We start from the raw sequence: 18,074 nt of genomic DNA, 5'->3' as shown, positions 1-18,074 counted from the left end.
TCCAAGGTTTGCGTGGTGTGGTCAGGGCCTTTGCCAGTGAAGGCCGAGGCAAAGAAGTCATTCAGAACCTCAGCCTTCTCCAAATCCAGGGTAGCCAGTTCTCCTGATAGCTTCTGGAAAGGGCCCATGTTGTCCCCCATGTATTTGCAGTGTACCTATAGAATCCCTTCCTGTTATCTTTCACATCCCTAGCCAAGTTTAACTCTAACTGGGCCTTAGCTTTCCTAACCTGGTCCCTAGCTTCCCGGACAGCATCCATGTATTCTTCCCAGACTGCCTGTCCTTGCTTTCACCTTTTATAAGCCTCTTTTTTCCCTCTAAGTTTCCTCAGCAGCTCCTTATCCATCCAAGGAAGTCTCCTGGCCCTCCTGCTGCAGTTCCTTCTAGTTGGGATGCAACACTCCTGAGCTTATAGCAGGTGATCCTTGAATATCAACCAAGAGTCTTGGGCCCCCCTGCCCTCTAGAGCTGTATCCCATGGAACCTTACTGAGCAGGTTCCTGAAGAGGCCAAGGTCTGCTCTTTAGAAAAAAAAGAAAATAGCACTCCCTGAGTGCAAGGTATGAGCCTTGCCCTGGGAAAACCAGCTGCTTGATTATGGTGTCTCCTGCCAGGTAAGTATCAGAAGGATTTAGACTCAAGCTTTGAGGCTGGTCAAGACTGATCCCTCTACTGGTTGGAGAACATGGCAAAAAAGGCAAATTGAATTTGTGTTGCCATTAAAAAAACTTGTTACTTTATTCACATAGCTATGTTTTATTCTCAGTGTTTTCATCTGAAGAAGTACTGAATTTAAGTAAGTCACCTCAGTTGTTTTTTTTTTATCAGTAAATGTATTATATTCAAAAATGAACTTTTATGTGGAGGGAGATAATAGTGATTTATAGGGAAAAAATGTTACATACTGTCTAATGCATTTTAATTTATATGGCAACAGCTTCAAAGTTGCAAAAACAAATTCTAGCTTCTGAATTATACTGCAATGGACTGGCTGTTAAAAGAGCTTGATTCATGTATACTGAGAATCTTAATTATTTTATTAATATTTGCATTGTGCAGCAAATTTTTATCATCTGAGTTTATAGAAACCCTTTCACTTCAGTGCATTTCACGTTCCTGAACCGTGCTAGTGACTCAGATACATAGGAAGACAAGTAAAACAGTCATAAAATGCACACTTCTGTTGCTCATAAAATAGTAATATTTATTGACACCTCTGTTTTCTGTCAAATTCTTTTTCAGTCTAAAAAGTATTTTAATCTGTATTTCAAATACTTTGATGAAACTTGCATTTTCAGCAGGTACTTAAACATTGATAACAATGTTTAATTGTTATTTAAATCTAAATTCTGGGTGTATCCAAGATTAGTCATGATTATTATTGTGAACCTGCTGATGAAAAATGTGAGAAACAGCAAAGAATTCTCTCTCCCATAATTCTTTCTAAGATAAATTTCACTTATATCTACCCTTATTCCATGTAAGAAGGATACTTTACAGTTTTGTTATTGGTAATGTGAAGTAATGAAAGTTCAAATGAAAGCAGTTTTTATTTCATCACTTGGAGACTGGTAAAAATCAGAGCCAAACATGGTATCTGTTCTCAGCCTTAACACAGTGCTTTTGTCAAGGTTACAAGTAACAAGAGGTGATACAACTCTGGAAAGTGTTTGGGTCTTTTTTTCTTGATGTCTTTCTTAGTAGCATTTCTCAGTAGAGTTGCTCAGTACAGTGTAACTGAGCCTACAGCTCTTACCAGATTATTTTGGTTTAATTTTTTCAGCTGTTTATAAGGAGGTAGCTGATGGCATAGTTTGATGTGATTCTGATTGTCCTGTTTTATGGAAACTGTTATATACCAGTACCTTTGCTTAAATTACTTCAGTTACTTCATGCCATTCTATGATTACAAAATAAATGCTGTAAGACAATAAAGAAAGTTCCAGAAGCAGAGCCACAAGACAAAGCAGGGAACCACCTCCTAGTCTCTTGACTGATTAGGTTTGCAATGTAAGCTCATGAGTGTTTCCTTTTATGTTGATATTTGGAAGAAATTAACCTTTTTTTTGTCTTTATCATTTTAGCCATGTCCTTCAGGGGCCCGTGATTTTCGAGAAAAGCAATGTGCAGATTTTGACAATATGCCTTTCCGGGGAAAGTATTATAACTGGAAACCCTACACTGGAGGTAATGGTCATCTTCACAAAAATGTTTCCGTATGTGAAGTCTTAAAATTATATTAATGTTATATAAAGAGTAATGTTTGTAAAGAGACTATTTTGATTAAAATATGAGCTAAGTTTACTAGTACTTTTGTCAGTTGCTGAAGATATTGCAGAAGAGCCATTTCTATTCTGATACAGTTTTGTTTCTGCTATAAAGGAGAGTGAGTGTTGTTGTAGGGACTCCAATTAAAAAATATGGAGCCCTTCTCCACTTGCAGTTGTAATATATTAGAGATTCTGTAGATGATCTGTAAGTGTATTTTATGCCACAGTGATGAGTTCAGTGTAAAAAAATCTCACAGTTTTTCTTCCTTTCTTAAGATAGGAGTAATAGGAAAAGGAAAAAGAATTTATAAAACTCTCTAATTCAATTACTAATGCAGTAACTTAATTATAAATAATTGCATTGTGCAATAAAAGGATCTTTTGCAGGGAAGAGGGATATAATCCCTTTTTGGGACAGTTTAATCAAGTTTATGTTTCTGTCATTCTAAGTTTGTAGGTTGTCCTTGTATTATTTTGGTTTTTCCTGTTCTAATTCTATAGGGAACAAGTCCGTGTTTCCGCTTGTGTTTTTGTATTTTACTGATGTGGATAGTTTTACTCTTAGTTTTTTAGATAAAATGCCTAAAAAGGATCATTGTGATCATGTAGTCTGAGCTATAATGTAATTCTGTAGGACTAAATTCTTAACTAAAATAGTCTGATCTTTGCTTTGAAATTTACATTGATACACTTCTAGCACTACATTCTTTTTCTTATTCTTGTTTTTCAAATGGTGAAGTGGTATCCTTATTGTTTTAAATTGTTCAATAATCATTAGGGTTGTATTAACATAATGGAATCGTTATGGAGCCAGCCAACCTTGCCATATCTTACTATGCGAAATAATCTTTTTTGCAAGAAAGAAGAGTCAAGTAGAGAAATCAATAAAGGGAAGTTAAATAAAGTGTATACATTATATGTGTCAGGTATGAGATAAGATTATAAATTTCAGATGTTTATGCATATATACCTTTAACCAGCTGTTAACTTTTCAAGACTTCTGTTTGGTTGTTGTTTTTTTTTCATTCATTTTTGTTGTCCAGGTGGGGTTAAACCATGTGCATTAAACTGCTTGGCTGAAGGTTATAATTTTTACACTGAACGTGCTCCTGCAGTAATAGATGGGACTCAGTGCAATGCTGATTCACTGGATATCTGTATCAATGGAGAATGCAAGGTTACAAATGTTTTATAAAGTACTTAAGGATTAATTTGTTGTGTCTACTATCTCCTACATTTAATTATGGTACTTACTTTTATGGAACGTGAGTGTTGACAGGTCGAACTGTTAATGAGAAAGTAAGATTGAGACAAAAAGATTAAAAAAGTATTGCATAAACTAAACAAATCACTTAAATTTCAGTAGCGTCTTATAGACATTCATAGAATCCTTCATTTTGTCTTTTTTTTTCTCTTGCTTTATGTTTTCTGTTGAAGAATTGGTGGAAAGGGCAACAGGAGATGAACAGAATACTTGAACTGTTCCAAGGCCTGTTCCATCATTCCAATTAGAACACCACTCTGACTGAAAAACAATAAATGTGAACATATTAATTTGTTTCTCTCTAACTAGTTCATCCTGTTGCAAACAATTCTGCTATTAATATCATTGAAACAAAGTTGTCATTATTGCTCTGTAGCTCTAAGAAAAAGTGTATAATGATGAAATTATTTTCCATTTACTGAAACTCTTGATTTCTATCGTGTAAGATTCCTATAGAATTGCATTACATAAATTTGAATAGAATTGAAGGTCTGTGCCGTATTGTTGGTTATGTACATCCCACCGCTGCTTCAGTTTAGCAAAGTGTTTAATTCTGTACTTAAGTCTAAACATCTCAACTGTGCTGGTGACTCTAAAAAGTATTTGATTTCACGGAAACTACCAACATAACTAAAGCTTAACCCAATGCTAAAATTCTTTGCTAAATTGAGGGCTGAAGATGTATGTTTATTGAATAGCAGGATGATATCAAAAAAGACCTAAGAAATAACATGTGGAATTCTGGTGTTCTTTGTGCAGATTTTGATAATTTTGAAAAAGTCTTTTAAAACAAAATTTCAAGTTGAGAATGAGCTGTGTAACAAAGTCGGGTCTCTGTCTTCTTGGTGAATCAGAAAGTTGAAATGTAAATGGCTAGAATAATACCATTTTGTCAGTTATTTAAAGTGGTCTAATTTCTCTTATGGCCTATGAATTACATATTTATGGGATACAAGATGATATTGCTAGACAGTAAACAACGTTGTGTAGCTGCTTCTTTTTTTGTATAAATCCCAGAAAAAATTGGCAGCTTCTGTGTTCATTCTGTTTACATCCTACTTGTTCAGTCTCCTTTTTGTTGTGTTTGAAGGATCCAGCTGTCTCTATTTTCATCTGCTTTGTAATAGGATTGAATCAATAAGTTGTAAGGAGTTAATCATTGTTCACTATATTTCTCAAGTAGATAATCAGAAATGTAATTTATTTTTTATGATCAGTTATAGACACCTCTTTTTTCAAAGGCTGTTTAATGCTATCTAATACAGCTTTTAATTCAGCCTTTCACTAAGTTTCATTCTGCATTCATTCTTACAGTAATTTACACTTTACATTCAAAATTATGAAAACAATCGTAAGTTTTGCCTGGATAATATGGAAATGTGGTTTATGAAGCTGTAAATGCCTTTGTGATTAATTTTTATGCTATATAAATGTTTAAAGAACACAGCAAATGTTTGCCTTAACAAAGCAATATAGATGGAACACAGTTAACTGTTGAAGTAAAAATATAGCTAATCATTTATTGATAACTGTAATAATTAAATTGTTTGTAAAACATTGTGAGATCTCTTCCTGAAAGTCACCATAGAAGTGCAAAGTACTTATTAATCAAGATTTGGTAACAACCCAAATGTGTCTTGTTCTTCTTTATTTTCTTTCCCTGGTAAGTGAAAACCCACTTACAGTAGCTATCAAAAACAGGGTAGATAAAAAGAAGAGCAGAGTATCTCAAACTTGAGACAAACACTTCAGAAAGAAGATGGTGGTGTAAGACCATCATCCTGTTAAAATATTTATTCTTATCTGTTCTCAGCATGTAGGTTGTGATAATATTTTGGGGTCTGATGCTAAAGAAGATAGATGCCGTGTTTGTGGCGGAGATGGCAGTACATGTGAAGCCATTGAAGGTTTCTTCAATGATTCACTGCCAAGAGGAGGTATGTACATATATGCCCATTCTATTGCACAATGCATTTAGGTGTCCTTTTAGCAAATAACAGTGCTGCATTCATTTCCAGAATGGCACTGCTGATAGTCATTTACTTTGACTCCTTTTGCTTTGTTGTTGCCTTTTTCTGTATTATTTTAGATTTACGCCACATACGTTTCATTACTGAATACTTAGTTCTCATGGTCTTCAATGCACTTAAAAAAACGTGGGTGGGTTTTTTATTTTTTTTTTTAATTGTTACCTAGTTAGGTGGTATAGTAAGACTAATGTGTATGATTTTCATGTGTATGGTAGAATCTGATATTTAATCATACATGAAATTTTAGAATGGGAAGAATCCAGAAATGTCTCTTTAAGTTTATCTTATTAGAACTCAGAAAATATATGTGGGCAATTAGTTTAAAGCTTAACTCAAAAAAGACAGTTATAGGGTGGCAATATTAGTGTTATCAGTTTTGAGCTCCCAAATACAGGAAAAGGATTGGTGCACTGGGGTGCATTGCATTCAGTGAGGGCCCGCTAAGATTATTGGGCTCTGGGGCCCTTGCCCGTCTTTGGGAAAGGCTGAGACAGCTGAGCTTATATAGCCTGGAGAAGAGGAGGTTTGTGGGGACCTACTGTCACCCTTCTGATACCTAAGAAGAGGTTATGAATAAGGCAGAGCTAGGCTTTTCACAGTGGTGGGTACCTGCTGAGAGAGGAGACAATGGCTATAAATTAAAACAAGAGAGGTGGTGACTGAATGTAAGGAAAAAAATTCTTCCCCAGGAAGACAGTCCAGCAGCAGATCAGGTTCTCCAGAAAGGTTGTATAGTTCCATCACTGGGGATTTTCCACAACCCAGCAGGATAAAGCACTGAGTAACTTGGTCTGATCTCCTAGCAGACCCTGCTTATGGGAGAAAGTTGGGCTGAATTGCTGAAGTCCTCTCCAAACTGAATTATTGTGTGATCCTAAGGTCATTTTATATGTTGGTTATTCATAATACACTGTTAAAAATACTTTATTAGCACTTACAAAAAGGAGTTCCGACTACATGGTAAGTTCTTGCTATCACTGTCAAATTTTTGTATTGCATTTAAAGTGTTTTCCTTTTTATCACATGAAATAAAATCTTCAAGTACATTTGAATCCATATCATACTAATTTTTAGTAGTAAATAATTCATAATGGTTAATTTCATGACTAATGTTGATTAATGTAAATAAGTAAAGTTTGCCTTTGTATTACAGGCTATATGGAAGTGATTCGAATTCCAAGAGGTTCTGTGCACATTGAAGTAAGAGAAGTGGCAATGTCAAAGAACTACATTGGTAAGAACATGGTTTAAATGGCAGGCTGTTATTAGGTCGGTTAATGTTGTGAATTGAAGGTACATTTTCTGGTTTGGCTAAACCATAGGCATAGCAGAAGCAGCAGAGGGAATTATTAGCTGTTAATATTAGGTTGTGATCAGGCAGTTGCAGAAGTTGGTTAGGATGTATTTTCTTGAATGGAGCTAATGAGTTACATTGAGTGATTCCTCCTTGTACACTCGGAGCGAAATCACATCAATTCCAGCTGAAGTGCACAAAGAGTATCCAAATGATGCACTGTCCCACACTGAGGTAGTTTCTTCCATCAGGGAAGTCTCTGATCTTGTGGGATTAAACTGGTTTAAAACATGGTTTTATTCTTGCAATGATTACTCATCAACAGCAGTAGTTACTTAAATGCTAACAATACTGTCTCTCTTTCTTAAGGGAATTTAAAGTATCAATTATACAGTGTTACTGAGGTGCTGTATTGTGTAGATGCCATCCCTGTTTTATAGATAAGGAAAATGAGGTGCGGAAAAACTAGTTGCTTGCTTGAGATAATTCAGGAAGTCTGTTGTAAAGCATAGAATTAAATTCATATTCCCTAATTGTTATTAAATTCTTTAAAGGCTGTGTTAAATTTGCTTTCTGTTTTTTTAATACTGATACATACAAATCTGGCTTCATCAGACTCAAAACAGTACACATTTCTGAAACTCTCTGTACCCTGATTTACATGGCAGTCCATTCACAGTAGTGCAAGAATACCTATTAGTCAAGAATAGATTAGAGCTGATCAGTTATACAGCAGACTAACAGATTAACACAACCCGAAGTTATTACATGTTGGACTAAACAGCAATTTACAGGTAATACGTCAGAGGCCGCTTTTGTCAATCTGCACTCCATGTAGTTGTTGTGTATAACACTAACATGTTGGAAAGGATTATGATGCCTTAAAGTGTGAGTTGTAAGGGCAGTTATCCTCCTAGGTACATGAATTCCTAAATTGATTTATTGATAATGATGGTACCTTTTACTGTTGGATGCCGGATTTTCTTTCTGCCTGCCTCCCTCCTTCTGTTATGCAGCAGATAATCAACCTCCCTCCATTCTGCAGCAGTAATAACAGCAGTACTCCAGCAGTACAGTGCTAATTATTATCTTTCCAGCATCATACTGCCCATGGCCCTTCCCCGATGTCAGAATATACTGTGGGTAAGGTTGTTCATATGTCCTGTACTGACATTCAAACAGAGGTGGCTAGGGAGAGGTATACCATGCATCCTGTCGTAGAATCGTAGAGTCGTTAGGGTTGGAAAGGACCTTAAGATCATCTAGTTCCAACCTCCCTGCCGTGGGCAGGGACACCTTACGCTAAATCATATCACCCAAGGCCTCGTCCAACCTGGTCTTGAACACTGCCAGGGATGGAGCATTCACAACCTCCCTGGGCAACCTATTCCAGTGCCTCACCACCCTAACAGGAAAGAATTTCCTTCTTATATCCAACCTAAACTTCCCCTGTTTAAGTTTTAACCCATTACCTCTTGTCCTGTCACTACAGTCTCTAATGAAGAGTGCCTCTCCAGCATCCCTATAGGCCCCCTTCAAATACTGGAAGGCTGCTGTGAGGTCTCCATGCAGCCTTCTCTTCTCCAGGCTGAACAGCCCCAACTTTCTCAGCCTGTCTTCATACGGGAGGTGCTCCAGTCCCCTGATCATCCTCATGGCCCTCCTCTGGACTTGTTCCAACAGTTCCATGTCCTTTTTATGTTGAGGACACCAGAACTGCACACAATACTCCAGGTGAGGTCTCACAAGAGCAGAGTAGAGTGGCAGGATCACCTCCTTCGACCTGCTGCTCACGCTCCTTTTGATGCAGCCCAGGATATGGTTGGCTTTCTGGGCTGTGAGCGCACACTGCCGGTCATAGTCATATACAGCTAAGAGCTATTTCATGGAGAGGTGAAAAACCGAACAAAGAGGATAACTCATAGCTAGTACAATTCAGCTTGTAATTCTGCTGTTTTATAAGCAGAGGAAGGTGACCTGGAAAAGCATTTCAATTGGTGGCACTGTCTGTCTAAAATGAAACAAAAATGTATTTTTTCTTCGCTTAAATAAAAAAAAACACAACTTAATTGGTATTTAATCTGGCCACAGATCTAAAAACATAAGGTATTACATAAACACTTTTTTATGTCCTTGTCACAGTTTCAAGGGGTTTCCTGAGCCCTGACTACACACATAGGGGATTCCTCTCCTACACTAGTTTCTTGTGTTTCCAATTTTAAAAACTGCCATTATACCCTAGTGAAAGATAATCAAGGTCTCAGGGGCCATTTGATTTTGTGATGGGATGTTTTGATCTGTGAGTGTGAACCAGACCACTGTTTTAGGATGACAAATTTCTGGGGATAGGAAGGTTTTAAATCTGTCTGCTCCCTTAAAAGAACTGTAAGAGCACAAAGGTACTTAAAAATGGGTTTATTCTGCTAAAATACATATCTCAAGGGTGTTGTTGTAGGGATATTTTTTTAATGACATTGGCAACTTCACTGTCTCTATGGAGTTCCCTCTGTTGTTGCATGACAGCTGTTTGTATGGCCATATCGTGGACCAGATTAGAAAACTGACTCAGATGTAAATAGCCATTAATGGGTATTCCTGTATTTTCTTTTATGTGCACTGCTGCCAAATACAAGACCACAGTCTAAGAAATCAATTTATCCATTTGGAAGTATGCAAAAAAAGGAAAAAGTTAAACTCTTCCTCTGTAGCTGTCATGCTGGCTTCAAAGTTTCTTCTTTGTTCATTTCAGCTAGCAGGCTTTCAAACTTAACTAACAAACATCCCATGGTTCCTTAACTTAAGATCCAGTTCTTTTGCTAGCCATGGCCTCAAATTTAGGCTACAGTTGGACATTTGGGAGCTCAGTTAGCTCAGTCAGCACCTGTCCATCACCCTTCTCTGATCAGTTCTCTTCCTGCTCTCCTGATCATTTCTGCACTGATATTGCACCTGATGTAACAGCAAGAACATTTTTCTACAGTTGCATAAAGAGTTCAATATTTTAAACTGATCTGTTGAACAAATAACCCAGCAACAACAAAACTGCCTGATTTCAGAGCTGATGCAAAAATGTTGTTTTAGTAATGGAGTTATCTTCCCTTAAATGGCTTGATCCAAGGTGGTGTCTTCCCTTACATTCCTCTTATGCAACAGGGTCTTGTGTGCTAATTTTCTGTGGGCTTTCTGCATTCTCAAGTTCTCATAAATGATTTGATAATATTAACTTGTTCCTTCTATCTCATATGCTAATAGCAATATGCCACCGTGTCATCATTGTCATGTAATTATATTACTGGAATGCTATTCACAACTGTGTGGCCTTCACATATGTGTAACAACTGACATTGGGTAAATCTATTTACAGAATGCAAATGAATGTTTCATTGGCAGTAAGACAGGTAAAAAATGAACTGCTTTGCTTCTGGATATACATTAAGTCTATACAGCATACATATTGATTGATTCTTCTTTTGATTAACCTACATTTTATAAAAGTGGGATGGATGGAAATTTTGACTGTGTAAAAATAGAGCTACTGATAAAATACTGATGTTCAGCTGTAACATAGTTATTTCATATAGCAAGTGAAATAGTGAATATTGTTCCTTTCTTTAAGTACAGTACTGCTTGCATTTTTATTCTTATACTCGCTTCTTTTAACCATTTCCTTCTTGTGCTACAAAGCCTTATAAACAATATATATATTGTTTATACAAAGCCGTATAAACAATAAGGCATCTGAATTACTTTGAGAATCCTGGATAAGTATGTCAGAGCTAGTTTCTTTACTCAAAGCATCACTGAGACATTTTCCCTAACTGTTTCAGGTAAACTGTCTGTAAAACTGGATCATAAGCTGTCCTATTCCTTATGATTGTGATGTGATTTTGTCCTCTATCTAGTGAAGTCGCTTACTAGTCTCAACAAAAAATGACATGCCTTTTTGTTCATGTATTTCCAACCATCATTTTGCCTTTAAGAACATGTTTTATTTAAAGTAAATATGAATGCTGAATAACTTGGAAATGACCTTAAATCAAGAAGTCAGTATCTACTTAACAGAATATTCACCTTAAGATACAAAGTCAGGTTCATATTTAGAAACTTAACCTAATTTTTATTAATAAAACATAAAGTACAAATTCCTGAATAATACGTTTGTCCAGCCTAATTGGTTGCTTAGCTAAGAAATTTATGTTGTATCTGTATTACTTTTATGGTTTAAGGTTTTAAATTAGGAATAATAAAGTATTTTATCTGATTAAATAGGTAGTAGTTGGGTTTGTAATAGAAATATCTTGGATTTGGATATGGGGAAAAAAACCCATAGTGAACAGAGGCAACAAAACAAGAGCTGATTGACACCATACATCATACTCAATGCTATTTCTCTTTTTTTCCTCTGCACACTGCGTGAAATACCTATTCCGTGCCCCAGCCTCTTAACCTAAAGATGAGATTGGTAATTGATGATACATTTGAGACCTACATATATCTTACATAAAACTGCATGCATTGCACACAGGTTCAGTTTTAGAGTTGAAGATACATTGCAAGCTGCAATAGGAATTCTGTTTTGTTCCATATAGCGTGTGCATGTTGAAATCTGCAAAGTATACCTTCAAACTGAAGATTATTGCAGAGGCAATATTGTTTTGACAGGGTGAAAGAAATGGCTTTATATTGCTTTAAAAATAAAAAAGCTTCTAGCAAATTTAGCAGATTAGTAGATAAATTTGAAATGGCTTCTCCATTATAAATGCTGCTTCCAATTTTTAGGTGGCTTGTATTTTTTTTTAAGCTTTAAAATCTGAAGAGGATGACTACTATATTAATGGTGCCTGGACTATTGACTGGCCAAGAAAATTTGATGTTGCTGGAACAGCTTTCCATTACAAGAGGCCAACAGATGAACCAGAGTCTTTGGAAGCACTAGGCCCTACTTCAGAAAATCTCATAGTCATGGTAAAGTTGTAATCAATGTATTTATGAAATCTAAAAAATGTATTTGTGTTCTGAGAAAAGACAAGGCCATGAAGAAAATCAAAATAGGTTGTACCCCAAGGAAATCTCACAGAAAATGTCTCATCTCTTTTAAATGCAGTTCAGAATAATGGTAGTTGGAAATTCTAAATGGGGCATATATTGCATCTCTACATTATCTACATTGCTGATACATGTAAGTGTTGAGATACAGCATGACAGTTCTTGACAGTTCTGTAGATGTCAGTGGTTTTAAGCCTGGCCTGAGTGTGAAGTGTAGTCTGACCACAGCAAGAGTATTGTCATTGATCCCGTTTATGTTGCTGTGACATACATTGTTCTGAACAGATGGTACAAAATACAAGAAAGTAACAGATGTGACCAGGATCCTGATACCTTGTCTCTGACAGGAGGCAGTAGTTAGCCTGCTGTTGCATTATACATTGGCGAGAAGCAGAAGAACAAGGTGACTCTTGCCCAGTATATTCTGTTGTCTGCCAGATGTGCAGTTCAGGGATTGCTTGAGCCATATAGGATATTTTCTTGTATAGAATGATTGTTGGCTGGATATTCACATTTTAGGCAGCATTTTCAAACACATGAATCCTGTTTCTTCTTCAGCAGGTGTGGATCAGCTAGAGAGTCTATATAGAATGAGTTACGCAATGATTATAATGCATTTCTCATTCAGTCAGTGCCACTGACTTTCTTACTGAAAGTTCTCTGTTTTTTTTTTTGCCCAAATGTGACTGCAAAGTATCACAGAAGATAGACATGAATGAGGTAGTAGGGGATAAGAAGTATCAGATTTCTGCATCTAACATGATACATATTTCTAGCAACAGAAAGAAGAAAAAGTTTGATAAAGTCAAAGACTAGTCCTGGATGCGTGGTATGCGAAGGACAGTCAACAGTGAGGGTAGCCGAAAACTCACAGCGACTGTTGCACTTCCATCTGTATCCCCTGCAGTGATACAGCTGCAGTGAGAGTTTTGATACTCCTTTGAAGGACTCAAAGGTGTGATTCCACCAAGCTAATGCTGTTGGCTGTTGAATTAGGGGAAAACAATGACCTCGGCCACAGCCTGCTGCTGTTACTATTTTTACTATTAACTGTAGTCAGTGGAAGTGCAAACAAGGACAGAGCTAGGTTCATAACTGCTGTGTGAGTAGCTCCTCACAGTATTTCAGTGAGGACTGCTGTATGTTTGCACAGTAATGTCCTTAACCAACTTTGACCTCACATAATTATTCAGCTGTCAATTTCCATTAAGACATTAATTTAATGAAAACTGGGTTTTTTTTTTAGAACAATTATGTTCAGAATAAAGAACTAACAGAAGTTATTAAGTTGTTAAGGAGGAAAAAAGACAAAGCTCACCTTAGACAATAATACTTTTGTATATGTTTCAAGTTAGTCCAGGTTCTTTTGGGAATATGTTAAAGAACTCCTATGGCTTCCTTTATTACTTTTTTCGCTTCCTTAGAACATAACACAAACCTAGATTAAATGTCACTGTAGTTGCCCTCTGCTTGCCTGTTTTAATGGTATAACCAGTTGTTTTCAACTACAGATTCTGCTACAGGAACAAAATTTGGGTATAAGGTATAAATTCAATGTTCCCATCTCTCGCACTGGCAGTGGAGACAATGAAGTTGGCTTTGCATGGAATCATCTGCCTTGGTCAGAATGTTCTGCTACTTGTGCTGGAGGTAAGACACTAGTCAGTCGAGCTACATGGTAAAGTGAATTGCAAGGTACAGTTTAATAATTATCTAGGTAACTAGTTGAAAACATTTCTTTCAGACATGCCTCAAACCTGAATTTAGTGTAAGAACATTTATTTTATCATAGTGGGTTTTTGTTGGTTTCAAGTACTTCTAATATGTTCAGATTTTTTTGTTAAATACAGTATCTTGGCACAGTGTGTTTTTCTGGTGATGTTTCTTCTGAGTTTGTCTTGAAGCTGGTGTGTTTGCTTTTAGCAGGAGCTCTCTTGATAAAGGACATCAGAAGTTTTAAGTAAGGATATTGAAAACCAGAAGGCAAATAAGGCACCTGTAAATAAAGGGTTGTGTCTTTGTGTGTTTGTAGGTATTGCTTCACATGATCCTAGTCAGCCCTCTATCCTCCAGCCACCAAAGTTTAGGATGTATACTGGCAGGTCCCCTGTAGCAGATGATAACAACTGGATAATACTTCCCAGCCCATAGCAGTGTCTTAGGAATTGTTGCCCTTTGGCAGCGGTGGGGGGATTTGTAGATTGTCCCATGTGGTTCATCATGGGTGCCTTTTACCCTCAATTTACTGTATTCCTAATCCTCCCTCTAGTGGCCACGAATGCAATTCTTTATCTGTGGGAAAGCAGGACAGTTGGCTTCCTTCAAAGCCAGCACCGTTGCTGCTGCATGGGCTAGTGAGTAGAAGTGCTGTGTGAATAGTATCTTTCTTCTGTCTGGAGACTGAATGCATCATCTCACCAGCATAACTCTGTTTCAGAAGATGTGGGAGAGTGCTCTAAGTCCACCTCAGAATTTCATTTTTCTGCTGTACTGTTCACTGCCCATAGCAAGAGGAAAGCACCATGTTTTTTTAAAGAACCCTTGGACCACATATTTGTCCTTTTCTTGGTTTTTTTTTTGTGGCTACTGGAGGTATTCATGCTTGGAACCATTGTGACTTTTTTTCTGCTGGAACCAGCTGTGGCTGTTACTAGTTGTTCACTTTTTTAAATACAGCTGTTTGCTTTGCCGTATGTAATACACAGAGGACATCACTAATTATTTTCTGTGCCACTAGAGAAAGTCTCAAAACAAAATAGAGGAAGGTACTAACTTTCTCCTATATTTTTTATTGTTCATTTGCAGAATCCTGGTTGACAGATTGCTTTTTTAACTACTATTCTAGTGATGGTGAGCCTGGTAGGCAAAGGAACATTTTAAAGTTGTAGTGTAAAGATGGGAAGTGCCTAGCTCATAGCAAAATACAGTTCCAAGTAACAGAACCTTACAAGTACTGCCAAATCACTTTTCTATGATAGCAGTGAGTTAATGATCTTTTTGAAGTAAATGGGAGAGCTCCCATTGGTTTAGATAGAGAATTTTAGCCATGGGTCTTCTGTCATGTAGGTCATTGTCATTTCACAGATTTGACAGTATACAATGGGAACAAATAATTGGCTTTGAAGGAAGCGACACTTCTCTAGGTCAAAATGTTTTGACTAACTTTAATGGAAGATCTGTGCATCCCTGAAAACTGTATATGTTTATTAATTTCAAATTTTGTTGGGGGGTTTATAATTTTCAGCAACTTATAATGGATAAACCGTAAGGCGCTTGTCTTCCTCTTAGTATGAGGATATATACTATGGTCATGTATTTTCACTGAGATCTGTGCTCAGGGAATAAGTATTTCATTGTAGCTGTAATTCTTGTTAAAAATTGTATCTGCTTTCTCCATATGAGTACTTGCTATTCCCTGCAGTTTATGAAACACCTTTCTCCATGTGCCAAAAGAAGACAAAATTCTAAAAAGGAACTGAGTCAGGGAAAAAGAAAAAGGAGACAAAGGTGATAGAGACAGGGACCATAACTGGAAAATTTGGCTAATATAAATAGGGAGTGTTGAGAAAACTTAGAATCGAAACCACTGCATAGCTTTGGTTATTTATGTAGGTTCATTATCAAGTCTGTTACTGAAGTTCTGGTTTTTTGAACTCTTATCTTTAGGAGAGACATTTTGCTCTGTATCAGAGGAGAGCAAAATATTAAACAGTTAAAAGATTTCTGACTGAAAGTAGAAAAAAAATAAAAAAAAATACAGTAGGCAGGGAATATTAGTATGGAAATTATTTTTTACTCATGAAGTTAAAAAATATAGTGACTTTGGGACAAACTGCAAACAAGTTAGGGCATCAACATCTTCCTGCCTGTTATTGTAGTTGATGTAGCTCCCTGTAGGGCGTACACTGATCAAGGCTGATCATATGATCTGACCCTATACTTTGGCTTTTGTCATTTCTTCTGCCCATTTCTTGGGATCGAAACCATGGGTTTTGGGGTCGGAAGTCAATGGAGTAGTTGTTCTTTTTGAAGGAGACTGTTTTGACATTTACCCCATCACATCCAATGCTCTTGGTGGGAGCATCACACCTATTTCTATACCTCCTGCATGTCTCAGGAATTTGTTCATTAGTAACTCACCCCCATCGGCTCTAGTTTCTGATATATCTTGATCATATCTTGATCCAAAAGCTCTAGATGATGTCGAGCCAGATATGCCTTCATATCAAGGTTGTAGACAGACCTAAGTTCTAGTCAACACATTTTTTTGTTTATCTCTGAACAGGCCTGTATTTTAACATTATGTCACAATTGTAGGTATATCTAACACTGCAAAAGGTGCTTTAAAAGAACATAAAAATAGCAAGTATCTAGAAGCCAGGAAATGACAGTTATGTTTTTTGAGGTTCTGGCTGTTCGTGAAACAGAATCCAGTCGAGCAGGGACCATTCTCTGAGGCTGTATCACAGGACTAGTTCACATACACTTTTCACTTCTCCAGTCTAATGCTCTCTAAATCGAGCTGACTGCGTCTGCATTACATACTATTTGACTAAGTCTGTGATGCTTAAAGCATAATTGATGTATGTTTTTTAATTCAAGGAATCTAAAAAATAGTAAGAACTGCTTTACAGCCCACCAAGTTGATACTTCTGTATTGTGAACTTGAGGGTGTGTGCTGAACGTCCCGAAGCAGAGCACAAAAGCAAGAGCAGTATTTTGACAGTGCAAAGTTTAAGTAGTTTTGGAGTATTTGATGTTGCAGAAGTGTCCAATTTTGTGCAGTCTCTTCATAGTATTTTGAGGGCAATTCACTGCATTCAGCTGTTCCTAGAGTTGCTTGTAGGCCTCGTCTTGGAGAGGGTTCTAGAGCTGTCAGGAGCCAAGAAGCAAGCTAACAGCAAGCTAAGAACAGCCTACAATCTTTCATTAGATGATAACATGCTGCCTTTTGCACTGGACTTCTCTATTTTGTTCATCTCTGCTGTTCTGACAAGTCACATCTGAACAGTAAAAGTGCTTTAACTTTTCAAACAGGACCTATGCTTGTCTCAGTTTTGCAGAATAGGAAGAGCATGGTAAATGGAATGGTAGGGAGGAGAAGGAGGGTTTCCTGATTACAACAGTGTCAGAGCTCTGGATTCTATTTCTGCCTCCCGTCTGTGGTTCTCATGTGATACTGAGCAATTCAAAGCATACATTACAGTCTTACTTGTTAATTATCAGTTCATCGTTCATCACTGCATGAACTGCGAATAAAGCAAAGTATTCTGAAAACTCAGCCAAGCTCGTGAAATTGGTGGACTCTTTCCACTGCAGACATTGTGCCTCCTCTTCCCCTGTAGTATTCATAAAGTGGTCTAGGAGATAAAGTTTGTGAAACAGTTACATATTTAGATTGCCTCTAAAAAGCAGAAGGAAGTTAGAATTTCTTTCATGAAAGATTGTAAACTGTGTATTTCGTAGTGTCATTCAAGTTAAAGGGGAAAAGAACAAAATATTCCATAGTTTTCTCTGCCAGTGAACGTCACCTTCTGTACAGTGAACCAAGCAGAATCAAGTCTCTAAAGTCTGAGGTTTACTTTGGTATTTTCTTATGTTTTTCTAAAAATAGGTTTTTCAGATTTTCTGGGTAGTTAAATAAGTTTGCCTGGTAACAGACAACTTCTTTTTTTTTGTATTCATGTACTCATATGTAGGATGAGAATACAATTTCATTCAATTTTAGCATGTCTTAGTGTCTGTTCATAGGCTTGGAAATCTAGAACTGCAGCTCTTCTTTTTGGATGCTAGAACCAGTATTTTCCATGTTGAAAAACATTTCTTTAAAATACAAATTTAGAGTATCTGAGCTATCTTCCTGTCTGGGAACATTACATTAAACTGAGCTACATGTGTTCTCAATATTAATTCTCTTTTTCCTGAAAGTTTACTGATAACTGTTCTACTCTGAGTCAAGAGTTTTCAGAAGGAAATTTGTTACTATCTTATATAGGTCTTTATAGGTATGTCAGACTTAGACGTAACTACAGGAAAACTATTCCAGAGAACACCAGAATATACAGCCGGAGGAGAGAACAGGTTATTCAGAATCTTAGAGTCATGGAATGGTTTGAGTTGGAAGGAACCTTAAAGATCATCTGGTTCCAGCCCTCACTGTCCTGCCATTG

At 36.9% G+C, this 18,074-nt stretch overlaps 1 protein-coding gene across 4 annotated transcripts in view; it reads left to right on the top strand.

Annotated features, from left to right (window-relative positions):
- The window catches only part of ADAMTS6 (ADAM metallopeptidase with thrombospondin type 1 motif 6), a 150,534-nt gene that overhangs the window by 107,334 nt on the left and 25,126 nt on the right, over positions 1-18,074 (top strand). For all 4 annotated transcript variants that reach the window (XM_062612297.1, XM_062612294.1, XM_062612295.1 and 1 more), the window contains 6 exons: positions 2,085-2,187; positions 3,314-3,447; positions 5,348-5,471; positions 6,718-6,798; positions 11,660-11,823; positions 13,416-13,554. In XM_062612297.1, the coding sequence (XP_062468281.1) occupies positions 2,085-2,187; positions 3,314-3,447; positions 5,348-5,471; positions 6,718-6,798; positions 11,660-11,823; positions 13,416-13,554 (745 nt within the window). The remainder of the gene's footprint in view (positions 1-2,084; positions 2,188-3,313; positions 3,448-5,347; positions 5,472-6,717; positions 6,799-11,659; positions 11,824-13,415; positions 13,555-18,074) is intronic.

The sequence above is a fragment of the Pezoporus occidentalis genome, unplaced genomic scaffold, assembly GCF_034315485.1.
Source record: "Pezoporus occidentalis ecotype Australia unplaced genomic scaffold, CSIRO_AGI_Poc_V1 ctg16, whole genome shotgun sequence".
In the NCBI taxonomy this organism is placed as follows: Eukaryota; Metazoa; Chordata; class Aves; order Psittaciformes; family Psittacidae; genus Pezoporus; species Pezoporus occidentalis.
Note: the sequence above shows the minus strand (reverse complement) of the source record. Positions and strands in the feature narration are given on the sequence as shown.